This window comes from Rhinolophus ferrumequinum, chromosome 26 (assembly GCF_004115265.2).
Source record: "Rhinolophus ferrumequinum isolate MPI-CBG mRhiFer1 chromosome 26, mRhiFer1_v1.p, whole genome shotgun sequence".
Lineage (NCBI taxonomy): Eukaryota > Metazoa > Chordata > Mammalia > Chiroptera > Rhinolophidae > Rhinolophus > Rhinolophus ferrumequinum.
In genome coordinates, this window is record NC_046309.1 from 17,772,591 (window position 1) to 17,798,329 (window position 25,739).

At 50.0% G+C, this 25,739-nt stretch overlaps 2 protein-coding genes across 2 annotated transcripts in view; one reads left to right on the forward strand and one right to left on the reverse strand.

Annotated features, from left to right (window-relative positions):
• The window catches only part of SND1 (staphylococcal nuclease and tudor domain containing 1), a 410,758-nt gene that overhangs the window by 38,825 nt on the left and 346,194 nt on the right, over window positions 1–25,739 (reverse strand). The window lies entirely within an intron of this gene.
• On the forward strand, window positions 18,755–23,178 carry LRRC4 (leucine rich repeat containing 4). Its single transcript, XM_033098797.1, has 2 exons — window positions 18,755–19,278; window positions 19,464–23,178. The coding sequence occupies exon 2, from the start codon at window positions 19,564–19,566 to the stop codon at window positions 21,520–21,522; it is 1,959 nt and encodes a 652-aa protein (XP_032954688.1). The 5' UTR covers window positions 18,755–19,278; window positions 19,464–19,563; the 3' UTR covers window positions 21,523–23,178.

Genomic DNA, 25,739 nt, shown 5'->3' on the forward strand with positions numbered 1-25,739 from the left:
GTACTGGAGGCTTTTCGGCACGGGAAGCTACTGCCATTTACTTGGACAGCATGGGTTTGGGAACAGACATGGATTTGAGGTAAGTCTACGTTAAAAATGGAGACGAGCTTAGAAATATCTCGGAAATGATGCTCTTTCTCAGCGTGGGAGCTGCCGGGCTCTGTCCCCTCCCAGAGCCCCTCATCTCGGCAGCTCTGTCTATCTTCTTGGAACAATGGTTCTCTCAAATAATTATAGAAACTCTCCGGGGAAGGCTGGCTGGGTCACAGGTAGACAGCTGTGGGAATGCAGAGAAGGATCTTGGCAGCAGCACAGAAAGTGGATTTGCAGGCGACATGATAAATGGAAGAGGGATTTGGGCCCAAAGACCAGGGGAAAACGGTGTGAGGGAGGCCCGATACTCAGCCAGGAACCTGAGCTCTCTTCACAGACTGCTCCAACGGCAAGCCCTCCGGGTAGCTGAGGGTCACGTTGGGTCCCGTCCAACCACCCTGGATTTTCACTAGGCAATAAGCTCCCCCTTTGGGCGGCTCGGCAGCCGTGATCTCAGGGCTATGGTGCAGTAACTGAATTGCTCGAGTCTGTGAAGGCAAAACTTGCAGAGGCTTTCTTGGTAGGAGCTGGCGCTATAAGGGTGGGTTATCTGGGAAAAGGGTGAAGGAGAACGATGAGGTGTGTGGGTTCTCGTACTTCTCAGGACCTGCTGAGTCACACCGACTGACTCAAGTTGTGTACAAAGACATAAAAATGGAGTTAAGATTGCTTGAAAACAGTGGTTTTTGCAAAAATGCTGTATCTCCATAAGGGCATTCAAACAGAAGAATCCCCCACAGGCAAAAAAGAAGAAGGAAAGAGGGCGAACTGGGTAAATCACTTCCCGTTAACTTCTCTTTTACACACATGCCATTGTGCACATCAGCTCCTGGTTCAGCTTTCTTGTGAAAACCGGATGGGACCAATCAAATGGTACCTGAGGCTACCTGCCTGGGAGACAGGGTATCCCTGAGGTCAGTTCTCGATACAGAAGGCAGTGAGCTCTGGGAAGCCTCACTAGGTATGTATTTCCCTCCCTGGTATCAGTCAAGCTTTCATTTGATGAACCTATGACATTCGCTCAGAACCCTTTTCACACTGACATCACCTATACCCATTGTACAGATGAGGAAACTGATGGTTAAAGGGTTAAGTGCCTTAGGCCTAAGGTCATGTAGCCAGAAAGTGACAGGGGCTGCATCCAAACGCGGGTCTCTGACTCCTAAGTCCACACTGCTAAGTACCGTGCCGTCCGCTGCACTGACCCATCACTAAGGCTCCAAGCTCCTCAGGTCTTCGGGTCTCATCGGTGAGTTCACAGTGGTGTGCAGTTACATCCTGGTGGACCCAGGAGGTAAGGGCAGGAAGAGGGGAACTGGTGGGCCGCGGGTCAGGGTGGCACTGGGAGAGAAAGCTGTCCTACTTGGCAGGCCTTGGAGGAACAGGGAGAGCTTGGGGACACGAGCAGTGTGAGAGGAGGGGCCAGGGACAGTGGGGGTGGGAGAGAAAAGTCACAGAGCGGCAGCCTGGTTTCGTCTATCCAGAGAAGACAGAGGAAGCCTCCTGGAGCACGTGGCAGATCCATCGTGGAGCCCTCCACACTAGTGTGAAATTCAGACCCCCATGGAAAGGGAACAACGAAACATCGTGGGCATGGAAATGCCATTGTGCGCCTGTTTGGGTAGCAAAGAAAAAGGGGTGAAGAGCAAAGACTGGGGAGGGAGCAGACTCTCAGCGGTGAAGGTTCTGGCCCCACATGCACCCCGAGGCTGACTACAGGGCCAGGATGTCTGAGGCTGCTTATAAGGAGCTCTGAAGGCCTGGCAATCCTGCTAGCCTTCCCCCAACGTCCATTTCTCTGCTAGACACACAGACAGACAGACCAGTGTCCACGTGAACAGCTGGAAGGAGGAGCTGCAAACCACAGAGCCTTCTGCCCACCGACACAAAGTGCACGAAGGCAGAATCGTGCGCCGGAGGTGACACATGGCGGAGTGATGGATATTTTACGGAGGGAGCTGAGGGTCTCCCACGGCGCTACGTCTGGCACACAGACCCTGCCTCGCTGCATGTTACCCCTCTCCTAACATAATAGCTTTCTGCTCTCTTGCCCCCAGACAAAATTGGCCTGGGCAGCTCTCTCCCCCCACGCCATGCAGGGGGCCAGGCCACCCCCCACCCAGAAGCTGCTGTGGCGGCAACACCTTTCTCTCTCCCTCCCTCCCATCCCAAGGCTGTTACCAAACAGGCTGCGTGTTTCCCCAGTTCACCCCACTCTTTCCAATCAGTGCTAATTGAACCACTTAACTCAAAGACAATAACATTTGTTTCAAACCATTAAGAAAAGCGTGCAGTTGAGGCGTCATGCATGAGGCCTGCTGGGGATGGCAACACACACGCACATGCAAACGTGCCCACAAGGCTCACTCAACATGTAAACATGCACACAACTAACAGCTCCAGGAGAAATTCTGCAAAAGCCTAGTCAGCAAGTGTCAGCCTGTGTTTCTCAACAGGGTTTCTCCTCAATTAAAAAAAAAAAAAAAAGAAAGAAAGAATCGCTGCCAGTTCTAAGTCAGGGCCTGGAAGTTGCAGCTGTGGTCTCATCCGCTCCACCCTTGCGTTCTCCGACATCCAGACAAGAATAGGAAAGAGGTAAGAAGCGGGGGTTGGGGGGAGGAAGAAGAAGCACTCCCCCACATGCTCGTGGGGTTTTCTTCCCGGATCCCCTGTCCTAAGGATGCCTGAAGCACAGCATTACATAAAGGACAGGACCACAGGGTGCAGACGTTTGGCATGCCCAGAAAGAACATCCTTTCCTACAGCTTCAACACAGGCCCTAAAAGGCCCCAAGGATGAGAGGAGAGGGCTCAGGAGAAGCAGAGTGACAGGCGAGGACAGGGCACCTGCCCTCGGGGGCCTTGGTGAGGAAGTGAGGGAGGAAGAGCAACAGGAAAGAGGGGAGAAAGGATGACAGGTGAGGACAGGGAAAGAAGGGCGCAGGAGCCGATGGCGGGAGTGACCCCAGACTGGTTTGAACACTGTGGGCAGAAAGATGAGAATGTATTTTTAGAGTGATTTAAGATAATGAGTGGAAATAGCTCAGGGCAGGGGACAGGCCCCTGAGTTCTAACCTTAGCTCTGACACTACCTTATGCCAGTGTGATTTTAAGGTTAGGCACTTAACTTCTGTGGGTTTGTGTTTTCTTATCTCTAGATAGAGAACGGTATTAGATTTCTGAGCTTCCTCCTGGCTCTCAGACACCTCCGAGTCCAACCCTTGGCTCTGTATCCTGAAGCGGCACGCTCAGTCCCACCCTTTCGGTGTGTTTCTCTTCTGGGGAGACCAGGGCCAGAATCACTCTGGTTCAGCCCCACTGCCTGACTTTTAGCCCCACTGCCTGGTCTGCTGAGCCCAGAGGGGCTGCCTCTTCGGCCATGGGGTTCCTAGACTGATTTCTTCCCCCTTCAAGCCCCATCGAGTAACATCGAGCCATATCAGTTAACCAATCTTTGCTGGATCACAGGGAACAGGACAGATGCTGTTAGAATAGAAATAGGCAAATGCTAGTCTGACCTTTAAAAAGTGGAAAAAAGAACGGAACAAAGAAAAGGAAAGCCGGGAAATTCCATGAACCACAGGCTAAGAAAGTTAAAGTCTGTCCTGGACCAAATCCCAGAAGCAGTTGTTGAGACATCGTGAGCTCTTCGAAAGCGGTGATCGTTAAGAGATGACACATGTTCATGAAAAATCAGTCTGACTAACCTCATTTCCTTTGTAGGCGGGGTCGCTAGAATGTGAGATGAGGAGCCTACCATCAACCTGTTTGCCCAAGGGACTGAATTATTTTAGGTGGGTCAATGACAGAGCAGAAAATGACAACCACAAACTGAGTTATTCCCTTTGCAACTCCACTGATTAAATTAAGGAGAAAGTCTCATTTATTTCTAATCTGTCTTTAACAAAAAGAGGGCAGCCCTCAGGCTCAGAGCCTTGTAGGCAAATAAGATTCAGCCAGAATTCGGTATCACTCTTCTGTATTCTCCGTCTGTGTTTTTTAAGGTTTCCTTTTATTTATAGTAAATGATACATTTCCATTGAGGAAGTTTCCTTTAAAATAATTAATTTCAGGAAGAACAGAGTGATTTAAAGAAAAATATTAAGGAAATAGTACTACGGGGGCACTCGAATTTGGCAGCTGCACGTGGATGGTCGAATACCTGAAGTCTGGGGGCCGCCGCTGCAAATTAAATGTAGCTGGAAGCCTGCGGGGAGGCACCGACTGGGTGACACTACGGCGGCCGAAGCATGTGGCATTCACTGTACAAAGGCCATTTGTTGCCCACTCATCAGCCACTATTTCATCTTCTCCCTGCTGGCAGGTCTCCATCATATTCCCTGTGACATCTGTATGTGACTCAGGAAAATGCTGACTGGTCTAAGTTATTTTTTGTGCCACGACCTCTCTGGTAGTCGAGGGAAACTATGGACCCCTTTCATAGAAAAACACATACATGTTTTTTATTCAGGTATAATTGACGTATGTTATATGGTGTACAGGTGTACAACATCGTTCAGTATTTGCCGTGTTTCCCCGAAAATAAGACCTAGCCACACAATCTTATTTTACTATAAAACCCGGTATAATATAATATAATATAGTATAATATAATGTAATACTGGGTCTTATATTAGTTTTTCTCCAAAAGACGCATTAGAGTTGATTGTCTGGCTAGGTCTTATTTTCGGGGAAACACGGTATATGTGTTGTATATTTTTGAATATAAAAATTAAAATATATAATATTGCAGAGGAACTAATTATACTAAAACACCATTATTACATATTTTTTAAAATCCACCCAAATCAGTAAGTATATAGTAAATATATGCCCCTCTTTATTAACACGCTAAATAATAGGATCAATAGGTCTAAAATCTGTATCTAATTTTAAGGCAGTGCTAAGAATAAATAATATTTTGGAATTCCTGCAAACTACTATGATATAATATGAAAATACATGTGATTTATCTTCAGGATAAAGTCATAGATGCCCTATGATTTGATGCTTCTATTCATATTCAAAGGAAATGCTAAACTTGAGTCAGAGGGCAATAAAAACAAATATGTAATTTTTTTCTCCATCCAAATTCACGGAGCCTATGAGTCCCTGGGATTGGTTGATACTGGGGAGGAGAGTCCCTTTCCTAGTCCCATGTAACAGTTTAGGAGTGCCACCCAAATCTGGAAAGTAAGATATAAGAGGGAATCAGGTGAGAGATGCAGGGAAAAATTTTTCTGCTTTTAAACAGAGATGCACAAAATAAGAAACTGTTTCTCCTGCCTTTGGAGAGTGGTGTGTGACATGCAATGCCTGGGGCCATGGTGACCATCCTGCAGCCAAGACAACTGTGGTCACGCTGAGAGACGGCACCACAGAACAGATGGAAAGAACAAAGGCGCCTGATTCTGACCTTGGGACCGCATCTCAGTGAAACCAACCTGCCCCAGAGCTGCCCTACTTTGGGACGTTTTATGTGCGATTTTTAAATCTCCTGCTTCGATGTGCTTTAACTTGTAGCATAAAACATCTGTATAGCCTCAAGTGACCCAGGAGCCTTTCCCATAGTTACCCATGTATTTTTTAACCTCTAACAAAACTAGTGACTGGATCCCCTAATATTTCTGAGTCACAGGTGTTTCTCTGTGGCCCAAGCCCATCTCTCCTTTTTTCAGCCCTGTGGGCTCCTCAGTGTAGAGAAGAGCTGTCTAACGAGAACTGACGACATGGAGGACACAGGCACTGCTGATGACAGGAGAGCTCTTAGCAAAACATGCCCCCAGAGCATCCTCTTTGGGCTCCATTCGGGGTGCAGCGACTGGGGTGCAAGGAGGAAGAGTTAGGATTCGTGAAAAGTCAACCTAGAAAAGAGGGCACTGGGGTTGCACCATACTGTGTTTCCCCGAAAATAAGACCAGGTCTCATGTTAATTTTTGCTCCAACAGACGTATGAGGGCTTATGCTCAGGGGATGTACTCTTGAACAATCATGGTAGGGCTTATTTTCTGGTTAGGTCTTATTTTCGGGGAAACACGGTAGTTGTGAAGTCAAGAGACAGAAAGTCTAGGTTTCCAGGTTCTCAGCTGATTGTGATCCAATGATCAGGGATGATACCACTCCAATTCTTTACAAGAGATCCATTTTCTTTTTCCCCCATTAGCCCACGTCTGCTGCTAGTTTCCATTCTATCAATGTACAGATTTCTCAATTCACAGGCATAAATCTGATAGAAAGCTTGGAGAACACATCAAACAGACCCTATAATTATAATCTCTGCTAATCCTATAATTGGGAGCTAAACCTGGGACACAAGTAGATTTGGAAAGTAAGGATTTTAGGAACTCAAATAGCATTAGCAGGCCACAGAGACAAATGTCCACAATGACTGAAGGAGACCCATCAATACAGACAGAGATACATTCCTTCTGCTCCATAGGAACTACGTGGAAAAAGAAAGCACTGACTAGGAAAAGTCTATTTATACCTCTGAGGATGAGAGCAAAGCCATTTCAAGTGTCTTCTCAAAGGCTGTCTTAAATTTGAAGGTTTGGGAGTAAGAGTGAGAGAGGAATAAAAGGTGGGGAAGATAACAGAAAGAAAAGACAAGCCCCTTTCTTTATTCTAAACCCCCTTTTTATTATCTCTTTTGGGGGGAAAAATAATGATTTCTGTAAGTGAGAGCAAGGAAGGAAGAATTTTTAAAATAAGCATGTTGTACATGCACAGGGCTCATGTAGAAAATCCCTTGGTAACCAGCTTTGAAGTCACTAGTTGCAGAATTTCTACTCACCTGACCTGCTCTGGGAGACAAAAGTCTCTGTGAATCAGGCAGGGCTGCATTTGTCTGCAAAGCCTTTGTCTTCAGGCGCCTGCCTGTCCCTTTGTGGATGGGATGAATAAGGCTTTTCTGTGCTACTCACCAGGGCCGCAAAGGTCCTTGACTGCACTGAGTTGAGAGGTGAATAACACGCAAACCACAAGTGCTGCTGGCCCAAGGGTGGCCGTGGGCACTGGAGATGGGAGGTGGGCCTGGGAAAAACGTTCCTTGAGCTGAATGGACATATTTCCCTTGGTTTTTATCTCCTCCAAGTGACACCATTGAGTCTATGGACGAATCCCTGAGTGGAGCAACAATTCTGTTCCTTTTGGGGACCAAATGTTCCTCAGCAGATGTTAAATACGGGCCGATGCAGAGACCCTACTCTGCTAGCTTTTGGTCCCAGACATAACCTCTCTTAGGCCCCCAGTCCTTAGAGACTTCTAAAATAAAATGGAAAAAAAAAAAAGGATTTGGTTACATTGTCCTATTTAATGGACACTCTTTAGAAAGTGTTGCAATTTTAAGTACCGGTACGTAATTTATGATGAACTAAATATGGGCAACTGTATGTTTTGATCATATTTTTGTTCAAAGACTTGGATATTGGGCCCTTGATAAATGTATTCAAAATAATTAGGGCGAATGAGACACACAGGACGTTTTGACCCCAGCAAAGGTGAAGCCAGCAGGAGAAACACAGGGGATCTGAGAGGACAGAGCTGGTGTCACCTCTCCCATGCGCCACCTGATGAGACCAATTTCAGACAAGCTCTCGGCTTCTCTCACAGAGATGAAGCCTAACATGGGCCCCAAACGAAGACCCCCTTGCCAGCCAGTGCTTTTGGCTTCTAGGCTCACACGCGAGGCTTGAGAAACTTCTTCAGTAGAAACCTACTTCATTCGTCTCCTGCCTAGAGAATAGTATTTAATGAGAATGGTCTTGCTCATCTAAGCAAGAGAGTCAAGGTTATGTGTTTAGAAAACTCGTTAATAACAAATAACATTCTTAAAGAGACAGACTCACACCGAGACAGGAACGGGGAGCCAGCTCCTCAGGCAGCGCTGGAAATGGGGCTGGCTGCTGATGGCACTGAGTTCCTGGCCTCCTGGCGGAGTGGGAGCTCCTCTCGCTTTCAATTTGATAAGGAATTTTACTCTGCAGTTGCCAGAGCTACAGGACCAGAGGGCCTTATTTCTGTCCCTCTTCAGACAACAGGAGCAAAAGATGGCTTCCATTGGTTAGGAAAACGAAAAGGCTCAGGGAACACAGGGTCCCCCTGGCTGAGAGATGGACCAAATTGTCCAGCAAAGCGCTGGACACAGGCTACGTCCTTCTCTCTGAGGTTTCCAACTAGAGAGAAGAATTAGAATGGCCCCAGTTTGTTGGTTGATTGGTCTTTTCATATTCGTGTATTTCTTTTTCACTTATTATCTGGTTCACATGCATACACATGGCCTTGTCATTTTTTTTTAATTTTGTAAGAGTTTATTTGAGCCAAACTGAGGACATACACCAGGGAGAAAGCTGTCGAATGCTCTCGGCCTCTTCTAGACTCTATCCCATGGACAGGCACCTGGAGGCAGACGGCCAGATTCCCGGGAAGGAAGGATGGAGCTGAAGTCTCTCCATGTGCCTGGGATCCCAAGATGGTCTCCTCGTGGGGAGGGGAGGGATCCCCAAGGGCTCGGTGCCAGCTCCAAAGCACCAAGTTGCTGGGTCAGGGCGGCCAGTTGGGGGTGGACAGGGAGGGCAGCCCTTGTTCAGCCCATAGACTGCTCACTTACATAAAGAATCCTTTCAGAGTTATTGGTTGGCAGGGCTCCTCAGACTTTTTTTTCCCAGGGCTGGTGCACTGAATACAAATCAAGCAGCCTCACTGGGTTGTCATACAAACTGGCCCCAGTCACCAAGAAAGTGATACAGGCTGAGGGCCCCTCTGGCCCAGCTGCCCGTGTCCAGCCATCACGGTGGGAGACTACCAATCCCCAGCTGGGAGCCCCACAAAAGTGGCGCTTCAGCACCTCTCATCATCAGTGGAGCCATTTCAGTTTGGTGTCGTTCAGAGAAACGGTTTAAAGTAGAAAAACAGGTTCCCGGGATCATGCAGTTTAGCCTTCTTGAGAAGGGGCCTCATGGCCAGGGGGTGCTGTTCTGGGGTAAGACAGAATGAGATTCAAAGCAGTCATGCTACCCTTGTGTAAAAACAAACAAACCTACCTATCAGTTCGGGCCAAATCCAGAACTGTGTGTGAGACAGACGGTCAGTGAAGAGAGAACGCGTGAATATGAACAGGCCAACCAACAAATGGGGGAATTCTAATTCTCGCTCAATCTGACGGGGGAGCTGAGGGGCCTCACTCCATTATTTCATGTCTCCCACCTCAAAGTTCTCTAGATATGTGGTTCCCAATGGAAGCATCTGCAGATAGTCACATCTGAAAACAAGGACCAAGGGCAGGCGGGAGGCTGCGTAGGTCTCACTCCTGAAGAGGCTGGTAACATAATGAAAAAGGAATGCAGCATCCAGGACCCTGGGTGTCAGCCAACCCACCGTGGGTCGTCCGATGGCTCACGGGAAAGCCAGTGTTGGGAGCTCTGGGTCCGCGGTGCTGCACGCCGCTCCACGTCTAAAGGGAAAGAGCCCGTCTGTTTGCTCAAGGATGGGGTGGGTTGAAGATGGCCACAAGAACAACTAAGAGACAAAATTCAAGCCTCCATTTCCATGAGTCTCCCTCTGAAACTCCCTGGATGAGACAAATCAATCCCCGTTGCTAAGCCAGTGCTGGATGATGAACTGGGGCCGTCCCAATTGGAACTAGGAACCCTCTTAGCCAGAGCTGAAGGTGGCTGCATACAATTGAAAGCGATTAATAAGTTACGCAAGGCAGCTGGGTGGCCGCAGACGCCGATCCACAAAGAAACTGAACAGATAAAAAAGCTGGCAGAGAGAAGGCAGTGCCCACATGGCAACACTCTCCAAATGGAGGGGATCAGAATGGCTTGGAGGCCATAGAAGAGATGCAAAGAGAACCTGCAGGAAAGGACACACCAGGTATCAAGACAAATCGAACAGATTAAAATCATGGATAAAGTTCCAAGCTGAACATACATCTTAAATTCAGTCAGAAATCCCCTAGGGTAAGTATAAAAAGTACGTTCCTATCTTGTTCACACTTTCTAAACTAAGTTTTTCTCTGAAACAGACAGTTAGTCTGTAAGGGGTCCCAGAATATTCCCAGACAGCCTAAGCCATGTGACTATTTAAAAAAAAATAAAAATTCTGTGACACAGCCCTGGTTGAGGAAAATGGAATCCTAACCTGAAGAAACATCTTCCCTCCAGGCAAAAGGGCAAGAAAGGCAACGACAACACTGGACAAAGACCCAGGGGGTGTGGACTCCCAGTTGGACACACCGCACAGCTGTTTGTTTTGGCTCCCCTGAATGTTTTAAATTAAGAATTTGTTGATGGACTCGTTTGTTCTTTAATCATGCAAAACTTGGGGATGGACAGCTATGAGGTGAGGACCCTGGCCAGAAGCTCTGGGCTCTTCTCCTTGCCCAGCCGGACGCCCACCAACTGGGCTACAGCTCAGGCACTCAGTGCGATATTTATAGCTGCCCAGCTCTCCATAAAGCGAGGTAATGGGGCGCCCTTTACTGCTGCTAGTGGTGATTGTCCTAACATTCTTTAATTAGCAAAAAGCGTTGGCACAGCCACTTTCACAGCATTTGATCTTACTGTCCTGGTGTTCCCTATTTCTGCCTCAACAGCCCCCACTCCTTGGGAGAAAATGCGCTTTAGCAGATTTGAAAATGACAGGCATATGCGTTCATGAGTACAGGTAAGTTTATCTGTGCACCTACACTCATTCTTCTGCTCATTCCTCACGTATCCTCACTGCCAAGAGCCTGTGAACCTTTATGACACCTCCATAAAATCTTCACTCCTAAATCTGTCAGCAAGGGGCTAGGAAGTCTAAAACCTGAGGCCTGGAGAAACCTCAGGGTCACTGGGCGCCTCCTTAATTCTCAATGTTAAAAAAGAGAAGCTGGCAATTTTTAACCTATCGTCAGAGATTTATAGAGTAGGGCTAGGGCTACCGATATACCAACAGGGAGGACCGAGCTCTTCTTCACACGTGCCCAAGAATAATCCCTTCTCCTCTGACGTAATTAATCCACTACTAGGATCAGGTATTGGATCCAAGACGGGAGGGGCCTCTGCTTTCAGGGGGGGTGTGCAACACATAAACACAGATGATGATACAGAAGAAAATCACACTGGGTGATGGGACTGCGACCAGTGGGGCTGCTTGAAACAAGAGTCGTCATGGAAAGTCTCTCGGAAGGGACCTGTTCAAGAAAGAGCCAACTACCTGAAGATGTGGGGGAAGACCATTGCAGGTAGAGGAGAGAACACAGGCCCTAACGGGGAGAACCGGCTTGAGAGAACTCTAAGAGGAGAGAAGAGCAGTACAGCTGAAGGGAAAGCTGAAGGGAATGAGGAGGAAGATGGTAAAACATGGGGCGGAGGGTATAGGAAAGGCATGACAGCTTAGGGCCTGGGGTCCACCATAAGCAATTCTGTTGTTGTTTGAATTATGAAAGACACTGTAGCCTTTTAAACAAATCAATAACATCATCTGATGGAATGTCACAAAGATCACTTTAGTGGCTGTGGAGAATAGATTGTAGAAGGCAAGTGGAAAAATCTGTCTTGAATAGGTTAATTACTCAGTTTTGAATACATGTTCTGTGGTTCTACGTTAACATAAGGGGAAACTGGGTTAAAAGGTACACGGGAAATATTTTTTACCTGTAAGTCTAACATCATCTCAAAACTAACTGTTAAAAACAAACACCAAAAATCACCTTATATCTTGAATGAAGAATTGAAAGGTCTAAATTAGGTGAAATACCAAGAGCAGGTAAGTGCAGAAAAAAAAAAAAAAGTAGTGAAAAAAACAGACTCTCTCAATAATCGACTTTGGATAAAATATTTCCTTTCTATACTAGTTTTCATACTAGAAAACATCACCACTATGGTATAATGCCCACTGGTGTGTGTACGTGCACGTACACACACACACATGCACATATACCCTCTTTCTCTTCCTCTCTTATGTAACACTATTTCATAGGACTCAGTGGGGGAAAGAAATATGTGGGCTTCCACCAACCAAAACATGAATTAATTTAGACACACACTGTGTATCTGTGGGTATAACTGCAGGCATGGACCCTAATTAAGGAAAGGATTTCTGTTGGAGACACTTGAGAAAAGACACTCTTACTCCTTACTTCACTCCCACATCTGTATCTGCTGGGCTCTGACCTCGAGGTCTTTCCTAATCTCCAATGACCACAAAGCTCAACATTTCTGTGACTTAGCTCCAGTTGAACCAAATTTTGTAGCGAAACCAAAAGGTATTTCTTGTATCACTGGGTGTACGTTTGGACGTTCCGAGATCTTTGGGATAAACTCTAGAGGCCATGTGAAGAAAGAGTGAGAAAATTATCAAGAAAAGGAATCAAGAGAACCAAAAAGAAAATACTGGGGGCAGATTTCTCGAGTTTGTCTGGTCAGCCTCAGTCTGCCCCCTTCTCTTCGCTCATGGGATGTTTCCTAACTGCTGCTGACAGAGGGACGCCCTCCCTTCCCGATGGGAAGACTCAGTGGCCAGACAGCTCATACTAGGATCCTCTATCGCTCAGTAAGCGGAGGTATGTGAATGTGCCCTTATTTGGAAAAAGGGTCTTTGCCCATGTAATTAGTTACGGATCTTATGATGACTCCATCCTGGAATATCAAGGTGGGCCCTCAACCTAATGACAAGTATCCTTATAAGTCACAAAAGAGGAAGGGGACAGAAGAGGGTAAGTCAACATGACCATGGAGACTGAGACTCAAGCGATGTGGCCACAAGTCAAGGAATGCTGACAGCCACCAGAAACGGGAGGAGGCAAGGAACAGACTCTCCGTCAGGGCCCTCGCAGGGGAGTGCGGCTTTGCCAGGTTTTGCATTTTTAGACTCCAGAACTGTGAGGGAATACACTTCTGATGTTTTAAGCCACTAAATATGTGATAATTTGTTAGAAAAGCCTCAAGAAACTAATACAGTCACGTACTAGTTCTGTGATCCTGAGAAAGCTTCTTAAGTTCATCTGCGAAATGCAGAGTTGAATTGTAGCCACCTCACAGGGCTGTTGTGAGGATGAAATGTGTGTAAGGACACTTTGCCAAGTAGCGATCAACTCCCCAGGAAACGCTGCTTTGACTCCACTGTTGTTACTGCGATATACAACGGCAATTAAGGAAAGGATAAACCACAAGCATCGAATGGGCCAGCGCACCTGCAGAGAGGGACATTCCCAAGGTTCCTGGCTGGACGTAGGTCTGTTTGACCATCCAGGTGACTGTGGCTAGAACGGGCACCAAACTTACTGTTCCGACAGAGGTGGCAGTGGGGGCGCTGGGACAGTTCTCCTTTTACTCAGGCCTGGCAGCCCACGAAGAAACTAAGCCCCAGAAAACTGGCCTCAGAGAAGAGGGAGAGGCCCTTCCATTCTACAGCTCTTTGCCATTCTTATTAAGCATTTTGTGTTTTCTTTGATTGAGGTTTTAAAAATTGCTCTGGATGGGACCTGCAGGGAGACTGCTTTTTTGTCCGCTTCCTTCTGCCTTCCTTAAAAAGCAGAATTCTTAGGGTAAAAGAGCAGTGGATTCCGAGGGCACTGAGAAGAGTGGATAATTCTAGAACAGCTGTGTTGTCTTGAATCATCAGGCTCACGGGAGAAAATCCATTCCCTTTATGACTGTGGGTAGTAATGGCACAACCACAGATCACAGGCAAGAAAAATAACCTTATTTTTTGGCAATGGTGACTATCCATTAAACAGAAAACAGAAACTGTGATCAGTTGACCCTGGAGGGGTATTCGCACCCGTGGGTGAAAGTGAGAAATGCAATCACACACACGGTCACTGACTTGGGCAGGAAGAGGTGACTATTTCCACATAGACCATTTCTCCTACTGTTTTATCATTGCTAAGTCACCAATCAATTGATGTCTTTTCTCCCCTTTGTGTAGGGCAATTCCCATACTATTTTCGGCTCTTTTCCTGTTTCCCAAATCCCCTTTTCTCCTTTGTTCTTGTTCTGTTCTCAGCTCAAATCGCAGCATACAGAGTATAGAAACGCAAAAGGTGCTTGAGTAGGATTTGGCAGCCCGGCAGGATTGCAAACGGAAATGAGAGTGACCTTTCTGCCCCTAGTGGGCCTACCGTAAGGGGCCCAAAAGCCCACTCAAGAGTGCCCTGCCCCAGGCTGCTCACGCCTCCCAGACCGACCCTATGAGACATTATGGACATCTAGTGGCTGCTCAGGATAATGTCTCAGAACTGCATGTCAGGATGGGGGTGGTCGAGCTCTGGGCTTTCTCAGAAGCCCAGCTATAGAGGCTGGCCCGGGCAGTTTGGGGTCCTCTTAGAGTCAGTCTCCTGGATGACCATTTGTCCCACTTCTTAGTATGGGTCCAAAGGCACTCGTAATGGCAGACTGTACTCATCTTCATCCTAGTCCAGCGAAGTACAATGATAACATCTGCATACAAGACTACAGACGAAAGCTATTTGGACATATCCTCAAGCCCCAGGTTTAAATGCCAGTCAGCCACACACTGTCATCCTGACTGAGGGACTGAGGGACTCAGAAGGGACAGACTCTGAAATTAATTAGTCATGTGGCTTTAGGTAAGTCACTATGCCTGTGTGATTGTCATTAATGATGTTTGTAAAATAGGACGCTGAATCCAGATGCTCTCCCAGGTCCCTTTTAGCTCTAACGTTCTGTGATCTACGAGCCTTTTTCGTAGCTGGGGAAACACTGATCTGCTTTGGCATGTGGATCACTAGAGTAAACTGAAGGAAGCATTCTCTTCTCAACTTTCTGGCTCATTTCCAAGACTTGGCTACAATCCCAAAGGATCAACCTTCTTCACAGTGCTACATATCTGAGAAGGGGTGGGAACCGTGGGCTATGAGAGCTGGAAGGAACACTCCAGTCCTTTTCCTTAATTTTATAAATGAAGAAACCAAGGTTTAGAGCTGTGGTAAGATCTGTCACGTGTCTAATCAGTGGCAGGAAGAGGACCAGCATTCAGGTATCCCAGTCTTAGGAGAGGTACCGTGCTGCTGACACACGCTGTGCCCAATCACCTGCTGCCTGTCTCAATCGCAGCAGTCTCTCTGTGTGACATCGCAAGCAAAAACATTCTCAACCCAGAGTTTCTTCCTTCTCTCCATCTCCAAGTTTAAGCCTTCCTCCTCTTTTTATTCCTTGGTGGCACCACTCTAAACCAAGGGCTGTGTGGGGCCACAGACGATGGCTAGATGGTACCCAGGCTGCAGTGAACTTGCAGTTCAGAAGGGCTGTGCTGCGATGGCCCACAGCCTCCACAGTGAGTTTGTAGCTTCTGTGGTGGTGTTCTCTCAGCCCAGCTGCCCAGCAGAGAACAAGCAGCCCCATGGGCCGCACAGAGCTTGGGCATATTTGCCTTCATCAATCAATCACGAATATTTATAGGAGACAATCTCATCATTAAGTATTGGTTTGATCCAAGGTAGCCACCCTTCTACCTACCTACCCAGCACGGGGACAGAAGCTTTCATTTGTTGGGCCTGGAGCTGAATAGATGGGGCCCCAGTTTGTCTATACTGGCAGAGGAGGGAGGGGCAGCCATACTCCAGTGTGCCACCCAGACCCTGGCCAGGGCATCCTTTGGCACTCTACCAGCTGGATGCCAGCTGTGGCAAGAAGAAAAACCTCTCACCAGCAAGTTTCCGATTCTCCACAGATCCGTCAGGCTAGGCTTACATTTCCTGGGTCTATAAAGTGGTAGTGCCCTGCTTGAAGCTGATGCTGTGCAAACGGGGCTTTAGTCAAAAAAGCAAAAAGCCACTAAAGAGCCCAGACTGAAGTAATCCTATTAGATTTCAACTTTCCTCCATTTCTCTCTCATTTGTTCTCTTGATCAGTCATTGTTAATGAAACAAGTTAAATAAAGGATCTATTTTCCCGTTCCCTCCTCTTCCACCCTTCATTCTATTTCTCTCACACACCCTTTCTCCCCACCTTGACTCTGCCATTTACTCTACGTATGTAGAGTAGGCACACTGGACATTTTTGTTAGTGATGAAACCACAGGCTCAGGGTTTGAAGACTGAATTGAAATGCTGGCTCCGTTGCTTTTTGCGTGTGACCTTGAGCATATTATTTGCCTGCCTGAGCTCAGTACTTCCATCTGTAAATGGAGACAACTGTGGTAATTACTTCACTGGGTAAGCGGAGCTTAAACAAGCCCTTCCTTCCTTCCTTCCTTCCTTCCTTCCTCCCTCCCTCCCTCCCTTCCTGGTATAGTGGAGAGCATGAAACGTCCCAGTAAATGACTGTTAAACTGGATGAATGAAACCTGAGTTCTCATCAACTGGAAGAAAATTATGGGGAATCACTTCCAGGCCCAAGTCCGTAGACACCTGAGCTCTGCCAGGGTTCAAATCCTGGCTCTACACTTACTATGTGACCCTGGGCAATGTATTAACTATTAACATTGTTATTTGAGGGCAAATGCCTAATAAAAAGGTCTCAGTAAACAATGGGGACTCCAGCTTGCCTACACTGGAAGTGTCTCTAGGACTTCAAGAATTCCCTGGCATATTTAAGGAGGCCCAGGTTCCTGGCAGCAGACAATACAGAGACAAGGGTGTGGAGAGCTGAGAAATCCAGGACCTCCTGGTTCTTAATCAATAGTCCACCTGCAGGTGATGAGGGTTTAACAAGCAAAGCTTGCCCAGGGGTGGGGAGAGGGATCTGGAGACAGCCCTTGAGAAACAGCAATCTTAAACAGATGCCAAATTCTACCAGACCGGCTTCCCACGGCTTAGCCACAGATGGCCCCACCCCCACGAGGCAGAGAAAGGGGCTGCCTTTTTTTGGGATGGGAAAAGGCTGACCCAGTCCTGTTCTACACTGGCCTGTCAAATATCCCAGGGTCTCCTCTCACCAGAAATAGGATCAGATTGCTGCGCAGTTCTTCTCCAGGAGTCCCAGCAAGAAACAGGAGCTGGTGAAGCTCCAGGGTAGAAAGCTTAAGACCCCCCACCTTCTCATCCCCTGGGTCAGGGAGGCGAATGGGGCGTCATAAGGCTGCGAAGAGTGAGAAGCAGCGGCGCTGCCGCTCTAGGAACGAACGGGTTGTGCCCGGGGTTCTGGGAGTTCACCTCCATCCTTCCTGCCGGTACTTGTGCGGTCCCGGCTCCTCCTCGCACTTGGTCTTTCCTTCCACTGTTTGCCTCCCCCGCAACCCTCATTAAGAAAACTATCATTTAAAGCTCCAGTTAAAGCTGAGGAGAGGTGGGGAAATGTGCGAGGGAGGGGGCCGGCCGGCCGGAGAGAGGCCTCAGTGCAGCAGCACCGGGCTGTCAGTGCAGCCCAGGCTCCCGGTCCTCCGGTCCCCAGCCACCCCCGCGTCCCCACCGTGCAGCTCCAAACTCCGCGTACGCGGCCGGGCCGTGCGGCCAGGCGCCCCGTCAGCAGTCGGCGGGGGTGAGGATGACGCGGTCCGGGCGGGAGGCCGGCCAACTGCAGCAGCCTCGCCGCGGGCCTCGGCGCCTCCGGATACCCGGCCCCTGAGCCCACCTCACCCGGTGGCAAAGGGTGCCCCGCACCCGGGTGCGGGGCGGGGGCGGCGCAGTCTCTCCCGCAGCAGCCCCGCGCCCGCTCCAGCCTATCAGCGGCCACCCGCCGGCTCCTCCGACCGACTGGACCAAAATAGCTGCGAACGCCTGCGACTTGCGCGGCCTCTCACTTGACGCTCACTCAGGCTCGCCCGCCCGCCCGCTCGCCGGCCCGCACTCCTCATTTAAGAGGGGGCGGGAGGAAGCGGCCCGGGGGGGGGGTAGAGGAAGGAAGGAAAGGAGGGAGGGAGGGAGCACGAGGGGGAAGTGGGACGGAGGCGAGGAGCGGGGCTGCGAGGCGGCGGCGCTGGAAGGCGCCGGCGTTAACCCCTCGAGGGCAGCGGCGGAGGGGGAGCGGTGTTCGCACATAAGAGCACTGCATCACGCTAATCTTCTCCCCAGAACAGTATGCGTCAGCAGTACATTCACGTTCTGACTGAAGGACAAAAGGATGAGAGAGCAGTCTGCGTGGCTGCTGCCTGCAACACCGCGAGCCCGGCGCGAGGAGGAGACGGTGGGCGCCGAGCGCAGGGGCCCCACTGCTGCCGCCGCCGCCACTAGTAAGCGGGGACCATGTTCCCGGGCTCCGGAGCGTTTCCCGCAGCCGCGACCCCCGCTGCTCACGCAGCCGCTGCCAGCGCTCGGGCCGCCGCAGCAGTCCGCGGGCAGCGCAGCCACTGAAGGCGCCGGCAGCCGAAGCCCCGAACTCGCTCGCTTTGCACGAAGCCAGAGCCGGCGGCGCGCCGGGGGCCCGGCTGCGGCGGGCCACGGTGACGCGCTGCCGGGGGCTGCGGCCGCATCCGCCGGACCCGCGCCCGCCCCCGGACTCCCCGAAGGGGCCTGCCGTGCGGGCGCGCCCCGGCCGCCGCGCGCTTCTTCCGCCCGCAGACCCGGTCCCGGCGCTGCCTCCACGCCGCTGCCCCTCCGGGGGCTGGACGGATTACCGCTCCTCGCGCTAGCAGACGGCGGACTGGGGAAGGCAGCCCAGATCGCGTCTCTTTAACCCTTAAGGAAAGAGGCGAGAAGAGAAGGGGGTGTGTGTCTGGGGAGGGCGCAGGAGCCGCGACACCGCCTCTTAACTCTCGCAGACCCGCGAGCTAACGACTGCATCAGCCGCCGCCACCGCCGCCGGAGCGGCCGCCACAAGGAGAGCGGACAGCGCGCAGCGGCCGGCGAGCGTGCGGCCTGGGAGGCTTCGGGCGCCCCCTCAGTCTCCGCCGGGCGCAGCCCCGGGAGCGGGCCGGGGGCGCCGGAGGCATACTCCGGCGATGAAGCGGCTGCCCCCTTGGCTGGTGCGAGCCGGTGCCAGGGTCCAAGGACAAAGCTGCGAAGCGCTGGTGGCGCCGCTCCTCGGGCGGAGGGGGGGGCATGCACCTGCATAGCCCGCCGGGCCTTGGCTCTCCCCGGAGCCTCAACTCCGCTGCTCCGCCGTAGCCTGCTCCGGATTTACTAGAAGCCATTTTGTCTCCCCCTCCCCGCCCTCCCCCTCCCCTCTACCCTTCCCGCCCCCTCTACTTCCCCCTTTTGTTAATTACAACTAAGAAGTAAGAATGGGAGCGAGGTGGCCAGCTCCCGGGGAGACCGCTTAAGGACACCACGCCAATTCCTCCCTTCCTTCCTTCCGAGGTAGGTGACAGCGAATAATTGGGTGGGGATGGCTGCAGTGGGGGACAGAAAGTCTCAGCTTTCCCAGGGCTTGTCTTGAAGGGAGGGGGGGCTGGCGGCCGAGGGGCCACTCTTGAGTTTGGCATGATTTTTCCGGCCGATCTGCTCCGTCTCTCTAATCGCCCCCTCCCCACCTCCTTCTCCAGATGGAAAGAGGCGCTCCTAGCTCACTTAAGCCGGGGTAGGGCTGGTTCTCCTTTCCGAGCCAAAATCCCAGGCGATGGTGAATTATGAACGTGCCACACCATGAAGCTCTTGTGGCAGGTAACTGTGCACCACACCTGGAATGCCGTCCTGCTCCCCGTCGTCTACCTCACGGCGCAAGTGTGGATTCTGTGTGCAGCCATCGCTGCTGCCGCCTCGGCTGGGCCCCAGAACTGCCCGTCTGTCTGCTCCTGTAGTAACCAGTTCAGCAAGGTGGTGTGCACCCGTCGGGGCCTCTCTGAGGTCCCGCAGGGTATTCCCTCCAACACCCGGTACCTCAACCTCATGGAAAACAATATCCAGATGATCCAGGCTGACACCTTCCGACACCTCCACCACCTGGAGGTCTTGCAGCTGGGCAGGAACTCTATCCGGCAGATCGAGGTGGGGGCCTTCAACGGCCTGGCCAGCCTCAACACCCTGGAGCTGTTTGACAACTGGCTGACAGTTATCCCGAGTGGGGCCTTTGAGTACCTGTCCAAGCTGCGGGAGCTCTGGCTGCGAAACAACCCCATAGAAAGCATCCCCTCTTATGCCTTCAACCGGGTGCCCTCCCTCATGCGCCTGGACCTGGGGGAGCTCAAGAAGCTGGAGTATATCTCTGAGGGGGCTTTTGAGGGGCTGTTCAACCTCAAGTACCTGAATCTGGGCATGTGCAACATTAAAGACATGCCCAATCTCACTCCCCTGGTGGGGCTCGAGGAGCTGGAGATGTCGGGGAACCACTTCCCTGAGATCAGGCCTGGCTCCTTCCATGGCCTGAGCTCCCTCAAGAAGCTGTGGGTCATGAACTCACAGGTCAGCTTGATTGAGCGGAATGCTTTTGATGGGCTGGCCTCACTTGTGGAACTCAACTTGGCTCACAATAACCTCTCTTCTTTGCCCCATGACCTCTTCACCCCACTGAGGTACCTGGTGGAGTTGCACCTACACCACAATCCTTGGAACTGTGATTGTGACATTCTGTGGCTAGCCTGGTGGCTTCGGGAATATATACCCACCAATTCTACCTGCTGTGGCCGCTGTCATGCTCCCCTGCACATGCGAGGCCGCTACCTGGTGGAGGTGGACCAGGCCTCCTTCCAGTGCTCTGCGCCCTTCATCATGGATGCACCTCGGGACCTCAATATCTCCGAGGGTCGGATGGCGGAACTTAAGTGTCGGACTCCCCCTATGTCCTCCGTGAAGTGGTTGCTGCCCAATGGGACAGTGCTTAGCCACGCCTCCCGCCACCCACGGATTTCTGTCCTCAATGATGGCACCTTGAACTTCTCCCATGTGCTGCTCTCAGACACTGGGGTGTACACATGCATGGTGACCAATGTGGCCGGCAACTCCAACGCCTCGGCCTACCTCAACGTGAGCACGGCCGAGCTCAACACTTCCAACTACAGCTTCTTCACCACGGTCACAGTGGAGACCACCGAGGTCTCGCCTGAGGACACCACACGCAAGTATAAGCCTGTCCCTACCACGTCCACTGGTTACCAGCCGGCATATACCACCTCCACCACGGTGCTCATCCAGACCACCCGTGTGCCCAAACAGGTGGCAGTACCCGCGACAGACACCAATGACAAGATGCAGACCAGCCTGGATGAAGTCATGAAGACCACCAAGATCATCATTGGCTGCTTTGTGGCCGTGACTCTGCTGGCGGCCGCCATGCTGATTGTCTTCTATAAACTCCGCAAGCGGCACCAACAGAGGAGTACAGTCACCGCCGCCCGGACAGTTGAGATTATCCAGGTGGATGAAGACATCCCAGCGGCGGCCTCCGCGGCAGCAACCGCAGCTCCGTCCGGTGTATCAGGTGAGGGGGCAGTAGTACTGCCCACCATTCATGACCATATTAACTACAACACCTACAAACCAGCACATGGGGCCCACTGGACAGAAAACAGCCTGGGCAACTCTCTGCACCCCCCAGTCACCACTATCTCTGAACCTTATATAATTCAGACCCATACCAAGGACAAGGTACAGGAAACTCAAATATGACTCCCCACCCCCCCAAAAACAAACTTATAAAATGCAATAGGATGCACAAAAAACAAAAAAAAGACAGCAACTTTTGTACAGAGTGGGGAGAGACTTTTTCTTGTATATGCTTATATATTAAATCTATGGGCTGGTAAAAGAAACAGATTATATTAAAATTTAAAAACAAAAAAATCAAAACAAAACTATTTTCTAACTTGTAAGTTCTATTTAAAGGGGGAGTGGGGTTCTTGGGAATGTTGTGGGGTAGAAGCCACAAGTCAACTTGCTATGCTGCCGTAAGGGATTTCTGGTGTAAGGTTGCAACTGCTAAAATAAACTAAGACACCAACAAACACCCCCTGAAGAGGCAGGGTGTGGGCTGCTGAGGGGTGGGTGGGTGGTGGGGGTTTGACTGAATCTGTCATTTTTTTTTAGAAGATGCTTCCTAGGATACAGGAATATCCATTTCTATAGACACCTTTCTTAAGCTGAGAGCTGTCTTTGCAGATTTATCTTATTTAAAAAAAAAAAATACAAAAAAGCACCAAGAATTTGTACTGTGCTAACATGTTGAGAGGCAATAATTTTTTTTTTCTTCAAAGGCGAGGAGCAAGCTAGAGCTGTAAATGCATTTTAAACTGGGAAACCACCAAAATTCAAATGAATCCTTAAAGAGGCTGAGTCTTTATGTCTGTCCATGTGCACAAGTCTCCTTTCCTTGGTTTGTGCACTGGGACACGTGTGCCCCGCCTGACAGAGCGCTTCAGGAAGGAGCAGAGAAGGTAGGGAGCTGGCGTAGCTCTCAGTCAAACGCTTTCACACTGCACCAGATTCCTGCAGTTGGGCTTAACCCACTGTGCAAGGCATGTGTCTATTCAGGGTTTCCCATGAGGAGGAGGAGGCCCCTGAAGTGGGTGCGGCAACAGAGGGGGTGGGCAGGGAGAGCAGGGCAGAGAGAATGTCTTCACAGCAGGTCATACGTTAGCATTGTGCCATGTCCACCTGTTGTTCCCGGTACCTGACAAATGATTGTAGACAATGATGACATTTTATGATTTTTTTAAAAAATGGCTTTGTTTGTTTTAAGGTGGAGAGGGAGGAGGCTGGGCGTGGGGAGCTTGGGGGAGTGGAAGCTTTTCTCGTGCTTGTGATTTGGTGACTGTTCTAAATGCTGATTCATTAGGGATTATTACAGCGGATGTCAACTGGTTGTGGTGATGGGTGGGGCGGCACGAGTAGAGAAGGAAAAGGAGAGAGAGCAAGGGCACAGGCTCGTCTAAAGGAAACGAAGCCTTTCCCCACCAGGATGGGTCATAAAAAAGATGTGAAATCCACAGATAAAACAGAACTGATACACACGCACACAGAGTTAGTTCTGTGTGGAGTCCTGTTGGATGTAGCACAACGGGGGGAAGGCTTCCCTCTCCCAGGCCTACCTCAGGAGGAGGTAAAAGGAAGATAAAGGGTGGGTGTGGGTGGGGAAGGCAGAGATCTCTGTTATTCTGGTCCATTTCATGTAACTTCTTTCATTTATTATTTTAGCTTTAAAAGGAAATAAAGGGTTCAGATTTGAAAGGGGGTGGGATGGGTGGGGGGAATGCCAACAAAAGAACACTGATTGTAATGTGAGAAAAGTGTATTTTTGTATTTTAATAAATATTGTTCAATTTTTAATTCAATGTTCCCAAAGGGTTAACTTGAGTAAGACCCTGAACCTATAAATTCTTCTGAGCACTGACAAAGTCATTTCTATTAAAAAAAAAAAAAAAAAAAAAAAAAAAAAAAAAAAAAAAAAAAAAAAACAAGGAGAGGGGAGAGGTATACATACGATGGGAGGAGAAAACAATGTTAAATTTATTTAAAGTATGGGAAAATGCTAAAGCTGTCAACAACTTTTCCTTAGCTTAAATAAAAGCACCCCAATTCTAGTGCACCTTCCATGAGCTAAGTGTGTTAGTCCCTGGCTTTGTTGGGGGTAGAACCAAATTCCTTATGCCCTGGAAAAGCAGGGGAAATGGGTCAGCTTCAGCTCCTGGGACCTGGCCAGAAGTTAAATGCCACCTCAGCAGAAGCGGCTGCTCAGGCAGCACCAGCTCTACCCGAGGACCCTGGGGGCCTGGATTTCAGAGGTCTGCAGTAATGTTGTTGGGCTTAAACAGGCAGTGTGGCTTCTGTTCTCTGAGTGCGAAACAGTCAAACGTGTCTTGTGGTGGTGGGTGTCTGTCTCCTGATGCTTACCGAGTAATGACGTCCAGGAAGGCTGCATGAACTGGTATTCTGCGTCTCTTCAGCGCTAGTATTTATACTAATGCAGGGAATCGGGACTGAGTGGGTGTGATCTCTCTGGCACTGAACAGGGAGAGAGGCAGGCGGCACTTTGCAGCAGTTGGCTGAGAAAAGGCTAAGAAAGGGCCAATTCTTAATCCTCCTGGGTGAATATCTATCGGCTCTGGGTACCAGTGTTTGCAGCAGCATGCATGCATGGACACACACCTAGAAACTGCCACTCCTGTTTCTAGGCTCCAAAGAGGCATTCCCTCTGCCTGTCCTTTACCACCCTACCCCCAATACAGAGCGAAAACTGCGGCAGAGTCATGGGTGGGACTTGGCTAAGACCAGTTTTTGAAAAAGCAAGAAATTACCCCCTTCCCTAGAGCCACAAGACACGACTCAGGCTGCTTAGAACGGCTTCAGAGGCGACTGTGGAAGTTGCTGCTTCAGAAGCAGAGGATGTGGGGCCGATTTCCTAACATCCCTCCTTTCTGACAGCTCTCTGGGCAGTCAGGGATATGCAGTAGCTCTGGAATAACACAGGCTCTGTGGCTGAACAAAGGTGTGAGGGGAGAGGTAGAGAAATGGACCTAACACATTTGTGGGGAAGACACCTGAGAACAAATGCATTTGTCATGGAGTTGAGCAAACTCAGGGCTTGGAATCTTAGGGAGGAGTGCTTTCCAGAAGGAACCACAAAGGATTTGGGGGAGACTGAGAATATGGTTCCTGAATAGAGGTGTCCTTAGAGCTGCAAAGGTAGTTCCTTTTCCCACTGGGCACCGTTTCAGCTTTCAGAGTAGCCACCTCCTTTGCCGTATGTTTGGGTCTATGTCCTTTGTAGCAGCGACTTGGGCACCGAAAGAGCAGCCTTTAATGCTGTGTTGGTGACTCATCCTAGAGCCTGACCAGGCTGAAGGTTTTGCTACCTGAGAACGAACATGGGTTGGTGGCTTTTTAGGGGGGTAGTTACAGCAACATGTCAGAGGCAAAGACTGCTGCTGATTATGTGGAGTTAGAGAATTTTCATGACAGAGTTTTTTGAAGGCCAGGGAAAAATCTAGTTTAATCCCTTTACATTTTACAGTCATGGAAACCAGGCCCCAGAGAAACTGAAAGATACATTGAAGGCCACAGCGCTTGTTAGTGGAAGAGAGGGGCTGAAACCCACACCTCGACTCCCAAGCCCAAGGTGCTCTCACTCCGGCTCTTCCTGGCTGTCAAGAACATACTCCTTTCCTGAGCAATATGCAGTGACAATTGTACCTCCCCACAGACACCTGTGTTTGCTTTCCCTCCTCTTAGAGCTGCTCCATCTCCTTCAGAACAGGCTCTGCTGCTTTCCAAAGCTTGGCCACCAAGCCGACCACAGGGGCCCCTAGGGCCACGGGTGCTAAGGAGCTAGATTCTAAGAACTGCACAAAACAGCTTCCTGATTCCCTGATTCTTAGGTTCAATGGCAGATAGAAACTGCAGGATCCCACAGAGGGCGACGACTGCTGGGGAAAGGGTGAATAGATAAGGCAGGGTGTGCAGTGGGAAAGGGGGCTTGGCCTTCTCCCAGCCTTGGAAGCTTTGCAGAGTAGAAGATTGATGGAGGTGTTAAAGCACCGATCAGATCAAGTTCTCCAGAGCAGGGTGGTTTCTGCTTATTTGGCTCAACAGTGAGACTCTTGGAGGGCTCTTTAACTCCTCTCCTCCCTGTATCCACCCCAGCCCCAGCTCTTTCTGTGACATGCTGTGTTGCCACTGCCATCATCTGCTCCAGGGCCTTTTCTTCAGTGTGACACTGCATCCTATGCTCAGGGAAGGTAGATCACACAGGCTAGTTTCCAAGGCCCGGAGACATTAACTTCATCGTGGCTGTTTAACATGTATTGAGGCCAGCAACTTGCTGGGTGCTAAGTGGAACAACACAGCAGAGTCATACAAGACAATCCCTGCTGTGGGTGGGGAAGAGGTCC

Excerpts from the sequence above, each read along its gene's own strand:
- LRRC4 (XM_033098797.1), top strand. The coding sequence starts at position 19,564 with ATGAAGCTCTTGTGGCAGGTAACTGTGCACCACACCTGGAATGCCGTC.